This window comes from Engystomops pustulosus, chromosome 7 (assembly GCF_040894005.1).
Source record: "Engystomops pustulosus chromosome 7, aEngPut4.maternal, whole genome shotgun sequence".
NCBI classification, from domain to species: Eukaryota; Metazoa; Chordata; class Amphibia; order Anura; family Leptodactylidae; genus Engystomops; species Engystomops pustulosus.
The window spans coordinates 164,737,377-164,761,481 of NC_092417.1; the positions used below are offsets into that span (position 1 = coordinate 164,737,377).

The window sequence follows — 24,105 nt, forward strand, 5'->3', positions numbered from 1 at the left end:
CATTCAGTTTGATTAATCTGCCATTAATAAACATTTCTTCAATTAGATGTTATTAAAAAAAATGTTCCTGTGTGAAGATAATTTTCCATAGATGTAGTGGTATGGTCCCTTAGAAACGAGATGGCTTCCTCGGATACGGACACCTCTGCTGAAGGGATTGCAAAAATAAACAAAGTTTTTGTATATGAAATATCTGAGAATTACTACATGTCCCACTGCCGTCCTGTAGTAATGATCGCTGAAGCCAGGTGGTCAGGCAGGACTCTATAGCGCATGTCTGGCCACTGCTGCCTAAATGTGACGTGGTCGTAACCAAGGAAGCTATCTCGTTTCTAAGAGACAACATGGCTATGTTTATGGGAAATTATATTCACACAGAAACATTTTTTTTAATAACATCCAATTGAAGAAATGTTTATATATGGAAGATTAGTGAAACTGAATGTGAATGCAGAGACGAGAATACCCCTTTAAGGCTCATTTTTCACTACCATTCCTTCCCTCCGTTAAAAAAGTAAAGAATGGAGGTTTAAAGAGAACCTACCACCACGAATCTACCTATAAAGGTAGATCGGGTGGTAGGTGGATGTAAGGGACGTGAGGAGAGCTCTTTTTAGAGCTAATCCTCACGTCCCGGTAACTTTTGAGAAACTTTATTAACCAAATATGTAAATTTAGTTATGCGGCTACTGGGGCGTGTAGCCGGCACGAGGCTACACAGCGCGGCTACTCCACGCCCCAGTAGCCACATTACTCCTCCTACCCTGTTGTGTCCGGCGCGCAGCTCCTCGTAGCTGCGCGCCCTCGTCCGATATGATGGCGTTCTGCGCATGCGCAGAACCCCGGCTGAGCAGTCCCAGCTCCGAGGCCGGAGCTACTGCGCATGCGCAGTAGCCGGCTTTTCAGACGAGGGCGCGCAGCTACGAGGAGCTGCGCGCCGAACACAACAGGGTAGGAGGAGTAATGTGGCTACTGGGGCGTGGAGTAGCCGCGCTGTGTAGCCTCGTGCCGGCTACTCCACGCCCCAGTAGCCGCATAACTAAATTTACATATTAGGTTAATAAAGTTTCTCAAAAGTCAGCGGGGACGTGAGGATTAGCTCTAAAAAGAGCTCTCCTCACGTCCCTTACATCCACCTACCACCCGATCTACCTTTATAGGTAGATTCGTGGTGGTAGGTTCCCTTTAAAGGAGGATTACTGTTTCACTTAAAAATCCCATTGACCTCAATGTAAATTTTATGTCATCCGTTTAGGAAGCGATCTGTATGGGGTTTTTTTGACGTCAAAATGATGGAGGCTGCATGACTTTACCTCCGTTGGATAACGGATCCCTGCCTAAACTGATCATAACGGATGACGATTTGGAACTGATACGTTACGTTAACAGCTGACCACGAATGACATTAAAAAATTCCGTTCAGTTTTTTTTTGTAAGCGGAAGCTAGAAACGGAAATCTTGACCGTAGTGTGAACTGAACCTAAAGTAGTAAATATTGGTGTGCCAGTACTAAAAATGGCCGCCGCCTCTAAGCTTCCCTCACTACCCAGCCTGCTTTGCGCGCCAGTGTCATTTTCAAGTGGAACGTTTGAGCGGCAGGTCCCGCCCCCTGTTCGTGCGGCGTGCGGCTCCCGCTCTCTGTGCTGGGAGGGGGGAGGAGGAGAACATGGCGGCCTCGGTGGTTCTAGAACGGAGCTTCACCGAACTGAGCGCGGCGGAACGGCAGCTGAAGAGGAACTTCCGGGACCTGAGCCTGCGCCCCGGTAATGAGCCTGCGCCCCGGTAATGAGCCGTCACGTGTATAGCAGCGGCGGTGCCGGCACAGTGTGTCAGTACAGCCATAGGCCCGCAGTGTCACATGGTGCGCGCCCCACTATAGGGGCCACATGTGGTGTTACATAGTATCTACCTGGGTCTACAGGTGTGTGTTGGGCTGGACTTGGTGTTAGGTATTGTCCAGTTTTTAGGTGGATGATTGATAAAATTGTAAGTCCTTGTTCACACACACGATTGTATGTATAACCACAGCCGCAGGAAACAGAAATCCAAGACCAGGGGCTTCATGGTGACTTTTGATGTCTGATTTTACTCCGAAATATAACTTATAACATAGTAACAGACTAGGGAGATGGAATCTGATTGGTCAGACTGCGACCACTGCCGACTCTCCCATAGGGCGCTCTCTTCTACTGTCCCTCAATCTGGCCCCCCTCCTTTTCCAGATTCCATGAACACCCCTTTAAAATGGATTGCTGAGCACAGTGATCTGGTATCTCCTGCACTTCTAGGGAGTTCTGGATATACCCCCAGTGCTGTGCTCAGCAATTTCTGCTCTTTACCTTTTAAGATAGATCATTAATGGCGCTTTCATGGGATCCATGGCCACCAGCTTCTGCATGTTACATAGAGCTAGAAGTGCACAGCTCTACACACTGTATAGTGGCCATGCCAGGGTACTGCTAATCAGCACTGGAAGTTTGATGCAAACCCTGTTTAAAGCAATGCAAGGCTCAACCTCGGATTGATGCTGAGAATTTGAGATTGATGCATTGCAAAAGGGGCCCTACTAATCCAAACAGTGACTGCACGAGCAGAATAGTGAGTGCAGCTCTGGAGTATAATACATGATGTAACTCAGGATCAGTACAGGATAAGTAATGTCATGTATGTACACAGTGACTGCACCAGCAGCAGAATAGTGAGTGCAGCTCTGGAGTATAATACAGGATGTAACTCAGGATCAGTACAGGATAAGTAATGTCATGTATGTACACAGTGACTGCACCAGCAGCAGAATAGTGAGTGCAGCTCTGGAGTATAATACAGGATGTAACTCAGGATCAGTACAGGATAAGTAATGTCATGTATGTACACAGTGACTGCACTAGCAGCAGAATAGTGAGTGCTGCTCTGGGGTATAATACAGGATGTAACTCAGGATCAGTACAGGATAAGTAATGTCATGTATGTACAGTGACTGCACCCGCAGCAGAATAGTGAGTGCAGCTCTGGAGTATAATACAGGATGTAACTCAGGATCAGTACAGGATAAGTAATGTCATGTATGTACACAGTGACTGCACCAGCAGCAGAATAGTGAGTGCAGCTCTGGGGTATAATACAGGATGTAACTCAGGATCAGTACAGGATAAGTAATGTCATGTATGTACACAGTGACTGCACCAGCAGCAGAATAGTGAGTGCAGCTCTGGGGTATAATACAGGATGTAACTCAGGATCAGTACAGGATAAGTAATGTCATGTATGTACACAGTGACTGCACTAGCAGCAGAATAGTGAGTGCAGCTCTGGAGTATAATACAGGATGTAACTCAGGATCAGTACAGGATAAGTAATGTCATGTATGTACACAGTGACTGCACCAGCAGCAGAATAGTGAGTGCAGCTCTGGAGCATAATACAGGATATAACTCAGGATCAGTACAGGATAAGTAATGTTATGTATGTACACAGTGACTGCACCAGCAGCAGAATAGTGAGTGCAGCTCTGGAGTATAATACAGGATGTAACTCAGGATCAGTACAGGATAAGTAATGTCATGTATGTACACAGTGACTGCACCAGCAGCAGAATAGTGAGTGCAGCTCTGGGGTATAATACAGGATGTAACTCAGGATCAGTACAGGATAAGTAATGTCATGTATGTATACAGTGACTGCACCAGCAGCAGAATAGTGAGTGCAGCTCTGGGGTATAATACAGGGTGTAACTCAGGATCAGTACAGGATAAGTAATGTTATGTATGTACACAGTGACTGCACCAGCAGAATAATGAGTGCAGCTCTGGGGTATAATACAGGATGTAACTCAGGATCAGTACAGGATAAGTAATGTCATGTATGTACGCAATGACTGCACCAGCAGCAGAATAGTGAGTGCAGTTCTGGGATATAATACAGGATGTAACTCAGGATCAGTACAGGATAAGTAATGTTATGTATGTACACAGTGACTGCACCAGCAGAATAATGAGTGCAGCTCTGGATCTTGCATCATGCCATATATAATAATTCTCTTTATTATAGATGTCACGCCTGTGATTGGTGGTCCTAAATACAGTGAGAGCGCCGGGGGATATTACTACAAGGAGAGCAGTAATCTTCTGGCCGCCACAAGGAATCGGTTCTTGTACTGGTGAGTTAACCCTTTTGTTTTATAGGATGAGTCAGTGTGTGATCAGTAGGATGAAGCACCCGCGGCCAGTGTAACGTGTGGACACTTTCCTTCTAACACTCCAGGACGTCTATCGGGGACACATTACAACTGGTGGAGGAGTCGTTGGACGTTAACCTCTTGAATAATGCCATCCGCCTCAAAATCTTCAACTGCGCCATCCTGCCTGGCGGCGTCCACGTGTGCGAGACACAGAGTAACGTGATCATCCTCATCCTCACCAACCTGACCGTGCACCGGCTCGTCCTGCCTCACCCCTCGCGCCTGTACAGGAGTGTAAGTGGTCACGTGATGCCGGCAGACATGACAGTGGGGATGTCCTGAGTCAGTTCACATCTCTCATAGGTCGTCAGTTATTTGCATCAGTTAATGTGAGTCCAAACCCGGAGCGATGGAACAGACGCAAGTCTTTCCATCATACCTTATACTTTATGTATAGTCACTGGAAAAACCAGCGCTTCTGGTTTGGGCTCATATTAACGGAGATTTAAACTGGACCTTAATTGGTTTCTGGGATTTGTCACCTTTTATTAGTGAAATGTTCATTCTGTTATCAGTAGGATCCCATGCATTGCTCCCCCTACTTATTTATTACTGTGGTGCTCACAGAGCACTGTATCCCATAGAGGTTAAAGGGGATTTCCATGAATAAGAGGGGCAGGGGTGGGATATAACTTCCACGTTGCTCTGGTACTTGCAGTATTCAGACTTGTGTCCAAGCGGAAGTCTTGATAGGATTATGTTCAGCCGGCAAAAATCTATAACCTCTCATAAATTTGAGTTTAGTCCTCCGCTTAGGTTGCCTTCTCCTTGTATTTCAGGAGGTTATTACAGAGAGTCAGATGCACTCCATATTAACAGACGTCGGGAAGATGAACTATAACGACCCCGCAAACAGTTATGTGATCCCCCCGCTGCCGGGACGGTCACTGAGCTCCACGGCCACCGCAGCCTGGCTGAGCAGCGAGGGGGAGACCCTCTTTGCTTTCCCCTCTAGTTCTGGTGGGATCCTTGTTGTGAAGATGCCCCCTTGTGGTGTATCAGGTATGTTATGTGAGCACTTTGCTACTTTATAACATGTGTTTATATTTTGTTTTATATGTTTCAGTAAATGGTTGTTTCTTTAGGAGCAGTGACCGTGGTGGAGCTGAAGCAAATGTCGGTGAGAAGACTTCTATCGGGTTTCATACCAACGGCGATAAGGTTAGTGGCATCCGCACCCCCATGCACAATGTTATACCATGAATATCACTGGGCAATCACTGCTCATACACACATCAGTATATGGGGCCAAACGCCAGATGCACAAATTGGAGCAAACTCGCAGCCACCATAGAGGTCTATTGTGCACGGTCCAGGTACGGTGAGCAAACATGACCAAGCCATTCAGCTCCTATGGAGATGGGAGGGGTCAGCTTGCCGTATCATGTCGCAAATTTTTGCCTTTTTGCAGGCCGTGTCTGCACATGGTTGTGTGTATAAGGCGAAAGCCACAGCTGAATGGCACCTGTAATAGTTAATGCATTTCCGGTGTGGCTGTTCGGCCGGCAGAGGGAACTTCCTTGCAACCCACTAGGCTCAGACATTTGTGTGAATAAGCCCTTGGGTTGTAAATATGACTGCTTTTATCCCCACTGGCCATGAAATCTTTGTCAATGGTGCTATAGAGCTCATGCATAAACTCTGCACCATTCATGTCTGCAGGACTCTGAATACTGTCCCATAGGGGTGAATCAAGTGAAGTTTACATGCAAATAACCACCTCATTCACACTAGTGACTAGTAGACGCCCAGTCATGTAGCTAGTGGGTATCCCAGTTATCCTACATGTGTTACCTGTTCTGCAGATTGGTGCCAAGGACAAACCTGTGTTCCATTGTAAGGGTATATCCACCCAATGGCGCTGCGGAGAGGAGCCCCTCTCCATAGGAGTATACAGCGCACAGAGCTGTATTACGTATAAAGATAGGACAAGTCCCATCTTTTTTACTGGCTATGGAGCGGTACGGTGCTGCACCGTACCTCTCCCGTACCGGGTCGTGAGGCTATAGAAGTGTATGGGGATCGTATATATGCCGTATATACATCCCCCATATGTTCGTGTGAATGCAGCCTAAGTCTGAGCTCTTCAAGGCAGCGTTTTGTATTATGCTGATGTCTGTGTATTACAAATGCATGACTTGGGCTATGATAATAAGGTTTTATCATGAAACACCTTCCTGTTCTCAATTGATTTCTAAGAGACTTTTCCTATTTTCACAATTGTAGAGGAGACCAGGACCCCACTCACCTTCCCGTGAGCCTCGCTGTTCACTGCCTCGAGAATGACGCTTTTATATTCGCATTGTGTCTCGATCATAAACTCCGCATGTGGTCCTACAAGGTAAATGACTTGTCCCTACATCATAAAAAATGTACATTATGTCAAATCAAAAAAGGCTACAATTTCACCCATTTTATCAATTCCAGGACCAGACGTGCCTAATGGAGTGCGATATGCTGGAGTTTGTGCCAGTCAGTAAAGAAATGCGCCAGATCACGGGAATCGGGCACAAATTAAGACTTGCACACTCAGCATCTATAGGAGTGTATCTTGGGGTGTACTTGCACTCTCCCAGACAAGGACAGGTATGTGCTGGATGGGGGATTTAATTGTTAGTAGTTACATGTGCAGAGTATTTTTTTTTTTTTTTATTATCTTAATACCTGCAAGTGCATTTTATCTGAAATGATAAAGTTTTACCTGTATTTTACCTGTGGTGATTCCCTGATAGAATCACTGCTGGTTACTATTAGGTTGGGATCGCATCACGTTTTGTCCCATACATTGTATGGGACATTCAGGCATTTTACGCCGTGTCCTTATAACATATGGTGCAGATGCATCCCACTGTATGATAACACAGTGGGATACGTCTCCCGGGACCTCCCCAAAGCCCCCCCCCCCCCCCCCAAAAAAATACGGAGGGAATAGTGCACAACTGCTGACAATGTACAGGGTGATTCCCCAGTGATGTCGTTGTCCTTATGGACAGTGACATCACCGGTGTCCTCCCTCTTGCTAAGCAAAGTATCCGCTGACCCGCTGTGGCTCTGGGATTCAACATGCTGCAACCGCTCCCCATAGGCCTAATGTATACGTTGCTCAGCAGGAGGGAAAGGGATGGAAAGACGTAGCTTGCTAGCTTTTTTCATCCTTCATCAGCGGAGCGTTGTATACTGGTGAGGCGGAGGCCACCACTATGCCTCCATCTGCCAGTATATATGTCAATGTTTACACTCTGCGTATACGTTGGGAGCTTTCCCATTGTATAGGCTAATCGTACACAAAAGAGATGAGAACCTAGGCTTATGGCAGCGCAGCATAACTGATCAAAGGATCATGATCCTATATAACCCTTCTCTCCATACATCTGTGATGATTGCTATTTTATCTTTGCCTGTCTCAGAGGAAAGCAGCACCCATGTATGACTACCCCCCCATTCACACAGAGGGACTCTGTATCTGATCTTCTGTGTTGTTGTCTTGCAGTTCTGTGTCTTCCAGTTGGTAACTGCAGATAGTAACCGCTACAGCTTAGATCATGTCTCTTCCCTATTCTCTAATCAGGTAAGTGAGCCGTGCTCATCCTCCTTTTTTTTTTTTTTTTTTTTTTTTTTTAATGTTTTCATCATTCACATATTTATCTGGTGCTTCTTACATATTTTGCATGTATTTTTTCACTCTTTAGGAAACCTTGATTGACTTCATGTTTACTTTGACAACCACAGATATCTGGGCTTTGTGGCTCGATGAGGAAAACCAAACCATTGTCAAACACATCAATTTTGAAAAGTGAGTACATTGGAAAGTTATAAGATATTCCCACCATCCATATCCTCTACATAGGACCCATCCTTCAGCAGGGCAGGCACCCACTGTAGAGTGTGCTGTTCCCACTCATATGGGACCAGGAGGGACTAGAAGATGGTCAATACATGACTGTACTATCACAGGACCTTATATTGGATCAACTCTGTCATGCTTGGGGGCCTTCATCAGATCTTTAAATGCTATGACAGACCATTGGTACCCTTTAATCATGTTGGGGGTGGGGGTTACCGTTCACGTTCAAGACACTTTAGATTCTGTGGTCAGTACTGATCCCAGCATCTGAAGGGTTAAGCAACCGTGATTGGTGTTAAAACAAGAACCACTAAATTTATGTAATGTGTTTCAATATCTTATATGTAGACTTGTGTGTTTCTTAGTTATTCAGTCTTTCTTTCTGTCTTTAGTAATCAAGCCGGACAATGGAACCAAGTATTCATCAATCCGCTACCAGAAGAGGAACTTACCATTGGGGATGAACAAGATCCAAGGGTTAGTTTATGATTCTGTTGTTTTTTTGCAGGTTCTTTGTACTTTTATTGCAGATATTCAAATTCTTGTGAGTGATCTAGTCCTGATAATACTGTCCCTTTGTGTTTGTTGATCTCCTTCTGTCTAGAATTTAGGCTGCGATTTAATGTTCATATGTTTTTTTTTTTTCTTTATTAGGAGACCTATCTGGAGTATTTGTTCCTCCCGGGAAGATTCACCATCCCTGCTCTACTTAAAGCACTACAGGTATGTAGAAAAATTTAATTTGTTTACAACTATGGGACATTCGTTGTCTTGACTGCAAAGGAAGTCTGTCAGAAGTAACTTTATTGAAAGGGTTGTTGTCATTACACAATTGAAACAATTTGCTGAATGTGAAGTTATGTAATTTTCCAACATTCTTTATCAATTCCTCACTGTTTTCTAGATCTCTGCTCGCTGTCATTCCATAGATAGCTTCTATTTTTACTTAACTGGATCCTGATGTTGAATGCTGCGGGTCCAGAGTGTGCAGCACACCTTTTTTTTATTTATTGACACAGCAAGAGACCCTGGGGAGAAGGTAGAAGCAGTTTATTACCGCTTCTGCCTTCTCCTGTCTTCACCCCATAGTAGCGAAGAAGCTGAACTGGCCCTGTAGTCACATGATCTCTGGATCTGGAAGGTTTAAGCAGAGCTACTGGGTGTAATCAGACCCAGTACAACTCTACACCAGACATGCTATCCTACGGGAGTGCAATTTTTTTCCCTGTTTGGGAATTTTTAACTAGCCCTATGAGTCCCAAAGAGTGCAAAAAAATTAAGGTAGCACACAGAAAAAAAAGTTAGTCCCTTAAATCAATAGGTATGATTGGTCATTAAAGTCTTTACAAGCCTGGTCACTAAAGGGTTAAGGTAGAAATCTTTACCCGGTCACGTGATATCACACAGGAGCACGGCTCGTTATAAAACACAACTTATTACTCTCTGTGATATAACTGAGCCTTGCACCTGTGTGACATCACATGACCAGGAATATCTAACGAACCCTGCACCTGTATGACATCACATGACCAGGGATATAACGAGCCGTGCACCTGTGTGACATCACATGAGCAGAGATATAACGAGCCGTGCACCTGTGTGACATCACATGACCAGGGGCTTCCTGTTGAGAATCTTTTTATAGAATAACAGCAAGCAGAGATCTAGAAAACGGGGAATTGATTCCTCACTATTCCATATTGGAAAGTTGTAGAGATTTTCATTACACAAACTCTATCCAATTATTTGATTTAATGCTCGTGTCTTTCAAATAAACATAATTAAAGCGATTGTCCCACAAACCAGATAAGACTGATGTCTGGTTTACCACTTGGACATTCAAGAGAACAGGGGAGTTTCTAATATACAGGTCAGCTCTCAGGTCTTTGGCTTCTCTATTAGACTAATAAAGATGGCTGGGTAAAATCCTCAGCTCATGGGGGACATGTACACCCCTATCCTCAATACAGTGGTCAGTCCAGGAATCGGGACACAATCGAGGACCAACCACGACCTAGTGCAGTGATGGCGAACCTTTTAGAGACTGAGTGCCCAAACTACAACCGAAAGCCACATATTTTTCTCAAAGTGCTAAATGCCAGTTTAATGTAACTTATTGCTCCATGCTGTGTCACAGATTTGAACGTATTGGCGTCCAGTAGAAAGATGGAGAAATTTGGATTATTATTGTAGCTTCCCTCTAAGGTCCCCTTAACAGGATGACTCACAGGGACTTCAATGATAATCCAGCTCTGTCCACTCCTCCTTGCTCCTCCCTTACTATACAAGTCACTTTAAAATAGTGCTGAACATGGCACATTCTGGGCTGCCTGTGATTGCAGAAGGAGGAGTCCTGAATGGTGACTTTTGTGCTGGGTGATGGCCTGGGTGCCCACAGAGAGAGCTCCGAGTGCCACCTCTGGCACCCGTGCCATAGGTTCGCCACCACTGACCTAGTGAATCAGTGGTTTAAAATCTGTTATATTTGAATTCTCTTATGATGTTTTGTTCTAGATTTACCATAGAGGTGCTGGGAAATTGCAAGACTTGTCCTGGGAAGAATTGAAGAAGGAGGTCACAGTTATAGTAGAAAATGATGTAAGATTCTACTTTTTTATGCAATATATTTTTGGAAAACCTTTAGTGGGACTTCCCATAGAATTGTAGTTCTACTGCTTACTATGTTTGCACTTTTATTTTTCTGCTCTGTCACATGAGCTGAACGGTGCCGCTGACGTACCAAATCCTTACCAGCATGGGTCCAAATCCATAACATGACAGAACTATTACAATATCATAGGTTTTTTTTAAATGTTCTGTAATGTTCTGCGGATATTCCATCTAGAAATCATACACACGGGAGCGCAAAGTGACGTTTGCTACACACATGGTATACGATTAGGTTAACATCTGCCATAACTTTCTGCCTTGTAGCTGCACAGTCATGTGATTGATTATGAGATGGACCAGGACGAGTTTCGCCAGTTACAGGTCGAGTCGTGGTTGAAGTTCTACACGTGCTGCCTGCAATACCAGGAGGAACTATCCCGGCCGCTTGCACTCGTGCTGCACCCTTACTCCAGCATGGTCTGTCTGCTCCGAAAAGTAAGTACTGACTACTTGTAGTATAGTCAGGTTTTGCTTTGGGCTCTGTATACATGCAGTGGGGGGTGGTATTTGTATTCCTTGATCATCGGTGCAGCCCCTGGCATTGGCAATCTTTTTTTATATATCATGCATTGGCTGAAGCAGTAACTTGTGTCACATTGGGGGACACTTTTTTTTTTTTTTTTGTGAGACTTGATGGCCTGATACAGATAAAAGGCAGAAACAAGGATAAGGCGCAGTACACATCCACATCTGACGCGTTTCAGACCATCAGGTCCTTAGTCATCTATAAATACAACTTCTTTGCATCCTTTTCCCTTAAAAGGCAACTTGTCACATGTATCACAAAGGGGAAAAAAACGTAAGATACATTGCAATGATTAAGTAGCCAACTTCAGGAAACTTGGAAAAAGTGGCAGCCGATAAACTATGATACATTTGCCCCAATGTTCTATATTAGAGAGTGACCTGACAATTTATTACATTGCAATAACAACTTTTTTCCTTCTACTATTTCTCCTGCAGGGGTTTGTCTCGTTTTTGGCCCCCTGCCCACTAGTGGATCACCTTTACCTTCTTCCAACGGAAAATTTGCTTACGGAGGATGAAAGTGTTATCTCGGATGGTGAGTATAAAGGAGCTAGTAATGTATATTTGGTTCCACTACTTTCAAAAATTGTTCTTTATTCTCACACGTGGGTCCTGTGGAACCCTATCGTTTTTTTTTTTCGGTAACAATGTTGCCAGCGTATGGTTCGTGCTTTTTCACTGGGCAGCTCGGTGGCTCAGTGGTTAGCACTACAGCCTTTCAGAGCTGGGGTCCTGGGTTTAAGTCCCACCCAGGTCAACATCTGCAAAGAGTTTGTATGTTCTCTCCGTGTTTGCGTGGGTTTCCTCCAGGTCCTCCGGTTTCCTCCCACACTCTAAAACATACTGGTAAGTTGATTCGATTGTGAACCCCATTGGGGACAGGGACAGATTTGGGGAGCTCTGTGCAGCGCTGCGTAATCTGTGTGCGCTATATAAATAAAGGAGTTATTATTATTTCTTGTGTTTTTTTTTTAATTTGCGTTTTGCCTTCTTTGACAGACGTGGACCTCGCTAGTGACACCATCTTCTTAATGCAGTGTTTACGTATGATCGGAGATAGCATCACGGTGGATATGGAGTATATGATGGAGTGGGCTTGCTGCCATCAAGAACCCCCAGAAAGAGTAGCAGATCAAATGTTGGAGGAATTGATAGCAAATGATGTGTAGGTTCCTCCATTTTTACTAAAATAATTTTTTTCCGTGTTTTTTTTTTTTTTTTTTTTTTTTTTTCTTTATCTTTATTTTGTATTTTCTTTCAACAATGGCTGCTGTCCTATCTAAGCAGAAACTAATGATCTGGTAAAATTAAAAACACACAAACTGTTCCTCCTCTGTGCAGCATTGTTTGATCAGATTATTGTGTAAATGTTGAGGTCAGTGCAGGAAGAGCAGATCTCTATTACAGCCGAGAATAAATTATTGTACAGAAAAAGCAACAAAAATTGATCTGGTCTATGCAGATGGGGTTGAGCCATGGTTATGGCACCCTAAAATTCAATAGCTGTCAGCCAAGTGCTTGTTTGACTGAGGGCTATTCCTCCCATTTATTCTGTACCCTCTGTCTCTTTAAAGGTGGTGTGCAAAATGTTATCCCCTATCCACAGGAGTTGGGGATAACTAGCTGCTTGGTAAGGGTCTAACTTCTGGGACCTTCACCAGTTTAACATCCTCAGCTCTCTAGACAGTGGGGATCACCTTCTGTAATGGGTGGAGGGGAGCAAAAAGCATGTGCACAAATCCCATGCAACCGAATGGAACAACAGGGCGCATGCTTATCCTCAAACTCCACCCATTACTGAGAATGGGAACCACGTCCTAGGATTTCTGTCTGATCCTCACTGAACATATAGTTATCCTGTGTATAGGGGACAACTGGAAGCATTGAGACAGGGCTACTTTGAAGTCCATCTCTCTGATCTTGAGTAAAACCTATTTTTTATAATATTTGCAGGGAAAATGTGATGGAGGACATCAACAATAAACTACAAGACATTAGAAATCCTTTCCTGGCCATTGGGAACCTGCTTCGAGAGATGGATTATGAGACCTCTTTGGATATAGACCAGACAATGGATGTTGGTAAGAGTTCACTTAAGTTTAGCTTACTTCCTAAAAAGTTTTTTGTAAAAATGATAATAGATTTTTTATTTTTTTTTGTTTACTATAGGTCAGCCTCTAAACGTGCGGATGAACCTCTCCAGTCTCTATGGAAGTACGACCGCTGCTGGTATCGTGTGCCAGGCCATCTGTAAAATCTCTGTTACCCGTTTCTTGATTTGTCGTGACTTGCTCATCCTGGAGCAGCTCCTTTTACGGATGGGGGATATGGTGAGTATGGCAGTCGTACCTATATGCTACGCTTCTCGGGGGTTCTTATATTAGACATTTATGGCATGTTTGCATGACATACCATAAATTTCTTGTGCTGTAGATGTGTCTCCTGCATCAAGCTTAAGCTGCTTCTTTACATTGACCTCCATCCCCCATGCTTTACAGTGCTTTTACATTGCTAATAGTTCACATGGGATTTCTATAGATCTGACTCTGGTTTTTATCCTAACCAGGTCTTTGCCGGAGAAGGTCAGCTGCTCCAGACCCAGCAAGAGCATATCCCTCGCACCGCCAACATGCTGCTGTCATACTACGTTATCCGCTGGAGTAGTCAGTGCGTGGCATCTGCCATCCCATTGGATACGCTGTGAGTTTTCGGCCTGTGCAATTTTTGCAGTTTTGGTCAAACTAAATGTTTTCTGATTTACAGTGTAGGTCGATAATGGACGGTTAAATAGGGTCGCTCTGTGAACAGAAACTCTCTGCTCTACCTAGTATACTTCTAACATTGAGGCCGTGTTTAGAAACCCAATTAAATCACGGCGGCAAAGGAGCTACCTCCGATTATAGATGTGTTTATGGGGATGTTTATGATGAACCTTGGACCTCCTGATGTATCTGCTGGCAGTGCTGGTGGACTAAACTACACCAAGTCAGACATGGTGTAGTTTTGCATAAAAACCAGTGAACGTTTAGGCTTGAAGAGGCCTGGGTGATTTTTTCAGACTATCCGAAGTTCTCAGGGACGCCCCCTGCAGCCCACCCCACCGGCGGCTGCCGCCTCCATTATCACATGGCGAGGTGGTGGTGCAGTCACATGATTATTTGCAATTTCTTGCAGTGTGCAATTTATGATTGTTTCACTGCTTCTGGCGTGAAAGCACTGATCAATCTCCCCCTTATCCTCTTTGTTGTGTGTTTGAAAGTTAACTGAGTGAGATGTAAATACACCATATAATTCAAAAACTTTGCTCTTTCTGCTTTCCAGTGATTCCAATCTGCAGCATCTGTCAGTCCTGGAGCTGTCTGACTCCAAAAGCTACACACCAGTGAATAAGTACTGTAAGTGTTCCTGCAGACACTCTTGTCATATGGAGCGTTTTATTTCTGGGTCTTATTTCAATCCTTTCTTATCTGCAGCTTCGGGGCCTCAGACCATTTTGGAGGTTTTCTTCCAGGATGTGGCAAGAAAACGTTTGTCCCAAATCTTTGCTCGCTATGGAGCTGCCCAGACACACACTCCACTGAGCTGGGCCCAGCTGATAACGGACATCACCACTTACCTGCTCCAGCATCTGTATCCTTACTTAAAAATGGCAAGTCTTTGATTATGGCTAGTGATGAGCGGACCCTTTAGGTTCGGCATCCTCTGTTCTGCAGTGCCGCCTTAGCCGGACGTTTTTCTAGTTGGGTTGTGATCGGCTGGGTGTGTCTGCCCGCTCAGTCCCAGCCATGCCTTGTTGCTAGGAACATAAAGCTGCCTTATTTGCTTCTCTACAGCCCATCAAGCAACACATCTGGGTTTGGCAGAGCTGCCGAACTGAGGACACCAAACCTAAAGCTGCTCATCAATAGTTTGGCTATTGTAATGTTGTATTCAGGACCACAGAGAACTTACAGGCACTGTCCAAATATCTGTTATCCCATATCCATGTGGGTTGGGGTCAAACAGCTGGGACACTACCTCCACCTATTATGAGAACCAGATTCCCAGGAAACTTAGGGGTGGAGCAGTGTGTGTCCTGCTGCTCCATTAATTCTTTCACGATGGTGTTTATTTTATTTCACCGAAGCCGCTCCACCCAATAATCTCTGGAGAGCATATATCCACAGTTTGTGATTGGTGGAGGTCTTAGCAGTTGGACCCTCACCGATTACGCCACCCTCATCCTTTGGATATATGTTTGGGAACCCCCTTTAAAGGGTGTGATATGTTGAACCATCAAGTAATATATTTGTTCCTTAACCATATTAAACCTCTAGCTGGCCCGGTAATCCTGGCTTCCTTTTCCCCGAGTGTTTGATGAGAAGCTGCCAGTATACCCAGCTGCAGGTAGGTTCTTCCTGTACCTGGTTATATACAACTAGTACATGACTCGAGATGCAGACTAGAAGGGGCTAAATACAACTCTTTCAACAATTAAATTAGACTTGGCTGGATACACACATTGTGAACACAATTCAGATTTTCCTGAAAAACATAAAAGGACCGAGATGAGTTGCGTTCCCGAGTATGTTGCAGGAATGAACACTACTACTACCACTTATTTCCTTCTTTAACCCTTTAAAGATCAGATTTATTTAGGGTTTCACTCTGCAGTTTTTCACTCTGCAAGCTGTATGTACCTGTATATGAGGGCTTGTAAGACATAACATGCTTCCTGTAGTGCAACATACTGTGTGGCTGGAAAAAAAAAATCAAAATATAGTGGAATTGGTTTAAAAAAATTTCTCTTAGGCTTTATTTTTTTATTTTTCTGGACCGTCCAATGGACACATCCCCTCTTTTTTTTTTTCTTTTGGTCAGTACAATCATGGAGATACCGAATGTATATAGATTTGTTATGTCTTAAAGGGGTTGTCCAGACATGTTGTATATTCACAATATTCCACTATCTCTGCTGTAGTAAGGTGAACTACAGCAGTTTGTGGCAGGTTTCAGTTGTAAAATACAGCAGACACCTGTCCTGTATGGACATGGCTCAGTCAGTGATCCCTCTCCATACATCTGTGGAAGACCGTTCAGCATAATTTTACGTTGACCGCTTGCGAATGGGCATTGTAAGTACACATTGTGTTTTTGTATCCATAGGAGTACGTGCGGCTCCTGCAGCCATGGTGTCAGGTCAATGCTGGCTCTTGTCTCTTCATGATGGGACAGTGTTACTTGGTCACAGGTGAAGGTCATAAGGTAAGGAGATTAGTTGAACATGGTTGTGTAGATGTCAGGGGGTGGCATTGGCAACACTGGGGTGCTGCTAGTTAAAGGGGGGTGTGTGGGAGATGTCAAGGATATAACATGCTGTTATAGGACCCCCGCGTATCACGATTATTGAGGTCCGTTTTGCCCAAATTTACCGGAGCAGCCAGTCGCAAATGTGCTGGCTACTCAGTTAATCTCTGGAGATGACGGAGGTGGATTAGTACGGCACTAGTCTATCTCGATCATTGCTATACAGATGAATGGAGCAGCCGTTACATGTGCAGCTGCCTGCTCCAGTCATTTGGATTACAACGGGGATACAACAGACCCACGTTCTTGTGATCCATGAGACTTCCGTCACTGAGACCCCCAATAATCAGCATGTTAAGCCTTATCCTGTGGATAAACGGGATGCAATGTGAGGCTTATGCACTGGGTTTCATACTGTCTTACTGCGGATACCAGCAACTAGGACACTCACAACAAAATCGGATAAGATGTGATAGAGACACATGCCCTGGTCCGTACAGGATTGATTTCTTGCATTACAATTATTCCAGGCTCTAGAATGCTTCTGCAGAGCTGCATCCGAGGTGGAGCGAGAGGATTTCCTGGAGAAATTGATTCATGTGGAGGAAGAAGATCCCCCTTCTTCTGCCCGTCTTCAGTATTACAACAGAGTAAGATTATCCTATGCAATGTATAGATTGTAGTTAGATGCTGGTGGACATGCATACTCAGTCACACTCCTTATAGCTGCAATGAGCATTAGCCAATAGTGACAGCTCTCTGCCCTGCTCGTCAGGAAAGGAGCAAAGCTTCTCGGCTACAATGACATTGCTATGTTGGGTACCTAGGTAAATGGGAGTTGTGCATAATTTTGAGCTATATCTTCCAAATGTTGGGGCTCGCCAGGTTCCACGTTGTCACGACCCCTCAGCTCCAGTTGTTCTTGTATCTTTGGCAGGTATTGCGTCTTCTGGAAGCGGTGGGTCTGAAGGAGCAGGTCATACAGTTGGCCACGTTGGCCATTACCGAGACTGCCGACGACCTGAAAAGTCAGGTAATAAGACTAGATCTTTTACGGTTGGTTATTATTTTACCTTGATGTCTTTTTCTTGATGAGATGGTTTCGTCTTTAGGCGACTTTGAGGACTCTTATCTTCAAGTATCATCTGGATTTGGGACACAACAGCCAGGCTTATGACGCGCTCACACTTATCCCTGATCATAGCAGGTAAGGACTGGGTCTGCACTAGGATCTCATATGACACAGGGGCTTTATCTTGTAGGCCTGGGTTGTGTTGTGTATCATGTAAAACTTGTGCATCCTTGTGTAACAATAACGCCTTACTGAAAGCCACGTTAAATGTACGGGATAGTTAATTAGTAAATATCACCTTCTAATTACTGTAAAGAGATATACTTTATAAAGGGGATATATATAAAGGGGTGGCCATTTCCAATGTTAAGCCAACACATGCTTGGGGCCACTGTGTATTACATTGTTACACATTGTTACCCAATGCCTGTAAGCATTTCCTGGGGGCTTGGACTTTTAGGAGGAGCTGTGGTTATCATTGTTACATTTCTTTATTTTATCTTGTTTTGCATCTTTCCTTCAGGCAATTGGACTGCTTGCGGCAGCTGGTTATAGTCTTGTGTGAACGTTCACAGCTCCAAGAACTTGTAGATTTCCCTTACGTGAACTTGCACAATGAGGTGAGTGTTGCACCTACTGTAGGAAGGGGGTGTCTTTTTTTTTTTTTTTTTTTTTTTTTTTTTTTTTTTTTTTTTTTTGTTTGTTATAGTGAATTGCTCTTTGTATATATAACTATATATATTATCCTTCTATTATTTCAGGTTGTGAGTATTATTGAAGCTCGAGCTCGCGCTGTGGATCTGATGACCCATAATTACTACGAGCTCCTCTATGCTTTCCATATTCATCGGCACAACTACAGGAAAGGTATCCTCTCTTAAATCTTAACATTTTTATTTCATTCTTTGCCTTTATGATGACCTTGACATGTGGTCTTATTTCTGACACCTAACCAGTTTACGGGGGTCGCCACAGCCCGGCACTACACACAGTCCTCCTAGTATTAGACTCTTGGACATATTGATGTTTCTCTTACCCTGTGCATAGTAGCGACACGAATGATCAAGCAACCATTTTTCCTTGTCTTTGCTTCCTTTTTGCTTTGTAATAACATGTCATTATGTCTCCACCTCCTCAGCCGGCACAGTGATGTTTGAATACGGCATGCGTCTTGGAAGAGAAGTCCGAACCCTTATTGGTCTTCAGAAGCAGGTCAACGCGTACCTGGCGTGTCTGAACTGTCTGAGGCTGATCCGCCCGGAATATGCCTGGATTGTGCAACCTGCTTCAGGAGCTGTGGTACGGAAATTTATCCTAAAGTACTAATCTAAATGAGTTTCCTGGAAACTGCCCTCTGGGCCAGTTCAGGCTTGACTCCTAAAAGAGGGTTTTTGTTATGCCCTGGCTCCAGCATCACAAAATTCCATAGCCCTGATTGCTCGGCCAGGGTAATGGGAACCGATCGGACCCTGATATTTCACTGGTAATGTTACCCCCGGTAATTCCAGGTTGAGTCGTTAGAGCTAAATGCACATAGACTGCAGCAATGTTGGAACATGAAGCTGAGTAAGTACAAATCAAAAGGACCACACATTACAGGAAGGTAGCGTTCCCTTTCTCCGGTCTAGTGTAATATACATAGAGGACATCTGTGGGTGACACAGCTTGTGTCTGAAGCCCTGTGTATGTTGTACTGCACCTAAAGAAGGGAAATCTACCTTCCCGCAACACGTGATCCTTTTTTATTTGCATAACCTTCCTACGCACTACGACTTGAGATTCTGACTCCTTTGGGCAGTGCCAATGTCCCAACCCAGTATACTCTTTTCTCCCACCATTTTTTTTTTCTTTGGTCATAGCGTGGAAAACCCATTTAGTACAGATTTATGGTAGATAACTGACCATAAAATACATTTCCAGCTGGATTTCCATCTAAAGGGTTAGTGGTCAGGTCCCCCACAAATGCCCTTTCCTGACAAATGCACATAGACATTGAGTTGGGGACCTGGGTTCAAGTCCCAGGGTCAACACCCGCAAACAGTTTGTATGTTGTTTCCGTGTTTGTGTGGGTTTCCTCCGGGTCCTCCGGTTTCCTCCCACACTCCAAAACATACTGGTAGGTTGATTAGATTGTGAGCCCAATTGGGGGACAGGGATTGATTTGGCAAACTCTGTGCAGCACTGCGTAATTTGTGTGCGCTATATACATAAAGAATTATTATTATTAGTAACGACGGATCATTTCTCCTGCCGCTTCATTCACTGCACCCAATTATGCATATGAGTGGGCTTACAATAGTCAGCGACCCCACAGATCTGACTTGTCTGTGTAAGATACACGTCTGACCCATTCTAAAACTGTTTTCCATTTGATTTGCAGTATGAGCGTCCAGGAGCGTCGCCAAAGCGTAACCACGAAGGGGAGTCTCCGCCTGTTCCCAGTAAGTGTTTCCCACTTCTTTTTTTTTTCCGTTTTTTTTTTTCGCCTTTAAGAGTTGAATGTTTCATAGCATTGTTCATTGCTTAGGTGGAAGTCAGGTTGAGATTCTGGAGTTGCAGGATTTGGAGAAGGAATACATCCTCGCCCGCACACGCCTGACCTTGGCTCAGCATGATAACAATGCTGCAGCAATCGCTGGTAAGGATCTCATTGATGCTGGGACATATCTGACATGTAATGTGTCTTCCCGTCTTGTATACTAGAGCAGTGACTGCAGGACTGTGGATAATTTCCTGTTGTTACTTGCAGGCAGTGCATCTGCTGAGGAGATGGTGTCTCTCCTGGTGCAGGCCGGTTTGTTTGATACAGCGATTTCCCTCTGCCAAACCTTCAAACTCTCCCTCATACCTGTATTTGAGGGTCTTTCCTACAAGTAAGTGACTAGTATTTCGGGCAGAGGGATGACGTGTTTCCGTGCAATGTTTTGGACTATCTAAATGATTGATTTTTACCATCAGATGCATCAAGTTACAGAACGGCGGAGAGGCTGCGCAGGGTGAAGCTTGGCACTGGCTGGCCGAAAACCAGCTGTCGTCTATTGTGACCACCAAAGAATCAAGGTAGGTCCCTCTTCTTAACTTGTTTTGAGATGAAGAGCTACAGAGGAAACCGTGAATATGCATAACTTCTATCTTCTGAAATTTCTCCGCGCTTGCACACAGCTTGTGTGTGGTTTTGCATCTTAAAGGGACACCACATTTCACCCCATTACACTATCAACCCCCTCAGGTAGGGTATAAAATTTTGTCTCCTAGAATTCCCTCTTATGTGAAGTCTCCTCTGTTTACCTACCAAAAAAATCTACAGTCATATGAAAATGTGCTGAGAAGAGTCATATTTTTCCTGAGACGAGTCGAGTTTAATAAAAAAAACTTGTTTTAAAAAAAAAAAAGCTAGAGGGGAAGAAAAACTTCAGCTGTCCCTATCTTCAGTTCTGTAATACCTAGAAACATGGTTGTGGCGTCTTAAAAAAGATAACAAGCTCATCTTTCAGATTAATTCAAGATTTAGGTTCACAGAATGAGCCACAGAATCGGAGATGCAGGCAGTTATACCTTCCTGTATCATTGGTTCTGTAGATCACAGAACCACAGACCTGACGCGCAAAAATGTGATAGTCTTCGATATGACACCAAAAGTTTCTGGGTTTAAGATAAGAACATCTGAAGTGATTCTGCAGCTTCTAAATCTAACTGCTTTCAGACAAAATATGACTCTTCTGCTCATTTTCACATAACTTTTATAGGTAAATTAGTGAGGAATTCTAGAACAGACATTTCAGTCCAACATAAGGGAAGGGGCTGGTGGTTTAATGGGGTCAAAATCTGTTGATCGTGTCTCTTTAATGTTCACTTGAATGATACACATCTGCATTGCCAAATGCAGGACATCCCTTTTACTGTGCTAAATTTTAAGATTTTTATTTTTGTTCTAGTGCCACAGATGAAGCGTGGAGGTTATTGATTTCCTATTTAGAGAAATACCATTCACAGAACCGCAGGTACCATCGATGTGTCATCGACAAGCTGCTGTCCCACGGGATCCCTCTGCCCAGTTGGTTAACAATCAGTTATAAGGTTGGTGCCATAGGATCTGTGTAATGATTGGCAATATATCATTCAGTCTCACTCTACATATTCAGACCCTTTCACATCTTCATTCTTTCAGTCTCTACATACATTATTAGCCGTAAACTTCGTATTAGTGTATGAGATAAGACCATCTACAGATGGATGGCTTGGCATGCATGCATACAAATCTACCACCAGGATGAAGGGTTGTAAACCAAGTGCATTGGTATACTGGTGTTTATCCCCTCCAGCAGGATCTGCTCTTTTAGCTTCGTAACCCCTTGTTTTTGTGGGGGAAATAAAAGTTTTAAAAATTGTGCAAATGAGCCTGAGGGGCTCCAGGCTCCATTGATATCGGTGCAGCCTGGAGCTCCTCGGGCTCATTTGCATAATTTTAATTTTTTAAGACCTAAGAGGCTAAAAGAGGAGCAGATCCTGACAGAGGGGGTACACACCAGTATGTAAGTGTGCTTGGCTTACAATCCTTCATCCTGGTGCTAATTTCCTTTAAATGGAGGTTCTATTCAAACAGTTTCGAGGCTACATAATATGGAGACCTCCTCACCGTGTCTTTGGGTCTAGAAGAAGTGACACCACTATTAGATATTTGCACTGTTTTATATCTGCAGGAGGTGGACGCGGCTGAACTGCTACGACTTTATCTGAAGTACGACCTCTTGGAAGAGGCGGCGGAGCTGGTGCTGGAGTATGTGGACGCCATACTGGGGAAGGGTCACAAGGATTTTGGAATAGAGGTGAGTTTAAAAAAAAAAATCACTTAATGTCAAAAAACATGTTACTTTATAACAATAAAAAATATTTTTAAAAAAAATGTATTATAAAGAACGTTAAAGTTTGTTTATGGTCTGAGCAATCCTCCAGTTACATTAGGTTTTCTGCACGACCTTAGATTTTATTATCCTAAATACGGCCATATATGACATGTTGTTTCTCTCTGTAGTTGCCTCTTTCTGCGCTCTCTCCATTGGTTTGGCTTCCCTACACATCCATTGATCACCTCCTGCAAGCGCTGGAAGAAAACAATAACAGTCGGTTAAACAGAGATGTAAGTCACTGGATTACCCTGTTGTATATAGAGAAATATGTATGGAGTGTTGAGCATTCAGTATCAAAATCAACATGTAGCTCATTACGTCCTTAAAGGGACTCTGTCACCAGGTAGAGGGTAAAATATCCTTTCTAAAATTCCCTCTTTTATGTGAAATCTCACCCGTTAAAAAAAATCCTTCGGTGTTAAATGTAAATGTGTGGAGAAGAGTCGCTTTTTATCAGAGATGAGTCACGTTTAGAGGCTGTACTTCAGATGCCCCTATCTTTGGTTCTTTAGTACCAAGAAACATGTAGAAGGTGTCATATTACAGATAAGAATCTCATCTTTCATTGCATTTCATTGTGGTTCTGTGATCTACAGGACTAGTTACAGGCAATTTATGACATGGCTAAAAATGTAATCTGCAGATAATCGTTTCCCCTTCTATTTCTTTAGCTGCTTCCTTCTCCGGGTCTGTAGATCACAAAAGGACAGGCCTGATGAGGTCTAAAAGATGAGCTTTTATCATTAATATGAGGCCATATGTTTCTAGATGCTAAAAAAACAGAATGGGCGTCTGAAGTCATGCTCCCAAGCAAACTCTAAACTTGACTAATTTCATGCAAAATATGACTCTTCTCTGCTCGTTTTTCACTTGTTTTTATATATGCAAATGGGTGAGATTTCACATAAGAGGAGATTGCAAAAAAGGACCTTTCATAAGCGACTTGAGGGGTCTTCAAGTTTCATGGAGTAAAATCTGGTGATGCAACCGGTCTCCATGACTTTTCCCCACTAAATACAGCTAAGAGACTGAACACAGCTCTATTCTCTGTGTAGTGGCTGAGCTGGGGTATTGCACTTTACTTCCCGTGGCGCAGGCTGTTATAATAACCTGGACATCCTCTATGGCTCCAGGCCTGAGACATTGATCATTGACGCTTCCTCCTTTTTCTCCTTAGCTCCTCGAGAAGCTGAACACCAAGCTCAGTGATTACTTTGATAAACTGGGGGCCTCCACCACACATCTACTCGGCCTCCGGAGAAGCTAGCTCCGGGGATTCTTCTCATTTTTAAATCTGCATTCAGTTTTTTTTTTTTTTTGTAAAATAAATAAAATATTTTCTATGTTCTCAATTACTTGGGGTGTCTTCAGTTTTATGTTAAATGTGGTACTTTACTATTCGGGCGTTTACACTATTCATATAGAAGGGTCACCACTGTGGCGCAATCATCTTGTTGCCCAATGTGGATTCATAACCATAATGTATCTACACGACATGTGATGTACACAGCATGTATTTTCTTCTTCCTCCTCCTCTTTGGACTCCTCCTCAGAAGTCTTG

At 43.7% G+C, this 24,105-nt stretch overlaps 1 protein-coding gene across 2 annotated transcripts; it reads left to right on the plus strand.

Moving 5' to 3' along the window:
- The first annotated feature begins 1,569 nt into the window (after positions 1-1,569).
- NUP160 (nucleoporin 160) lies at positions 1,570-23,888 on the plus strand. 2 transcript variants are annotated; one of them, XM_072118659.1, is made up of 36 exons: positions 1,570-1,763; positions 4,048-4,156; positions 4,261-4,471; positions 5,017-5,239; positions 5,323-5,398; positions 6,464-6,578; positions 6,665-6,823; positions 7,728-7,805; positions 7,927-8,030; positions 8,474-8,558; positions 8,736-8,804; positions 10,596-10,679; positions 11,016-11,186; positions 11,715-11,814; positions 12,279-12,444; positions 13,233-13,360; positions 13,449-13,609; positions 13,846-13,979; positions 14,601-14,674; positions 14,753-14,909; positions 15,596-15,665; positions 16,425-16,523; positions 17,096-17,215; positions 17,503-17,598; positions 17,678-17,772; positions 18,161-18,257; positions 18,399-18,504; positions 18,776-18,936; positions 20,018-20,078; positions 20,165-20,275; positions 20,387-20,510; positions 20,596-20,697; positions 21,573-21,714; positions 22,338-22,463; positions 22,670-22,774; positions 23,722-23,888. In XM_072118659.1, the coding sequence occupies exons 1-36, from the start codon at positions 1,667-1,669 to the stop codon at positions 23,809-23,811; spliced, it is 4,206 nt and encodes a 1,401-aa protein (XP_071974760.1). In that variant the 5' UTR covers positions 1,570-1,666; the 3' UTR covers positions 23,812-23,888. The 2 variants fall into 2 exon arrangements, with proteins under 2 accessions (XP_071974760.1, XP_071974762.1); XM_072118661.1 differs by having other exon boundaries at positions 1,700-1,782.
- Positions 23,889-24,105: the final 217 nt, after the last annotated feature.

Bases quoted from the DNA above. Each gene is read 5' to 3' on its own strand.
- NUP160 (XM_072118659.1), top strand. From the start codon at position 1,667: ATGGCGGCCTCGGTGGTTCTAGAACGGAGCTTCACCGAACTGAGCGCG. The intron at 14,910-15,595 runs GTATCCTTACTT...TTAAACCTCTAG, and splicing joins ACTTACCTGCTCCAGCATCT to CTGGCCCGGTAATCCTGGCT. The intron at 18,505-18,775 runs GTATCCTCTCTT...CCACCTCCTCAG, and splicing joins TCGGCACAACTACAGGAAAG to CCGGCACAGTGATGTTTGAA.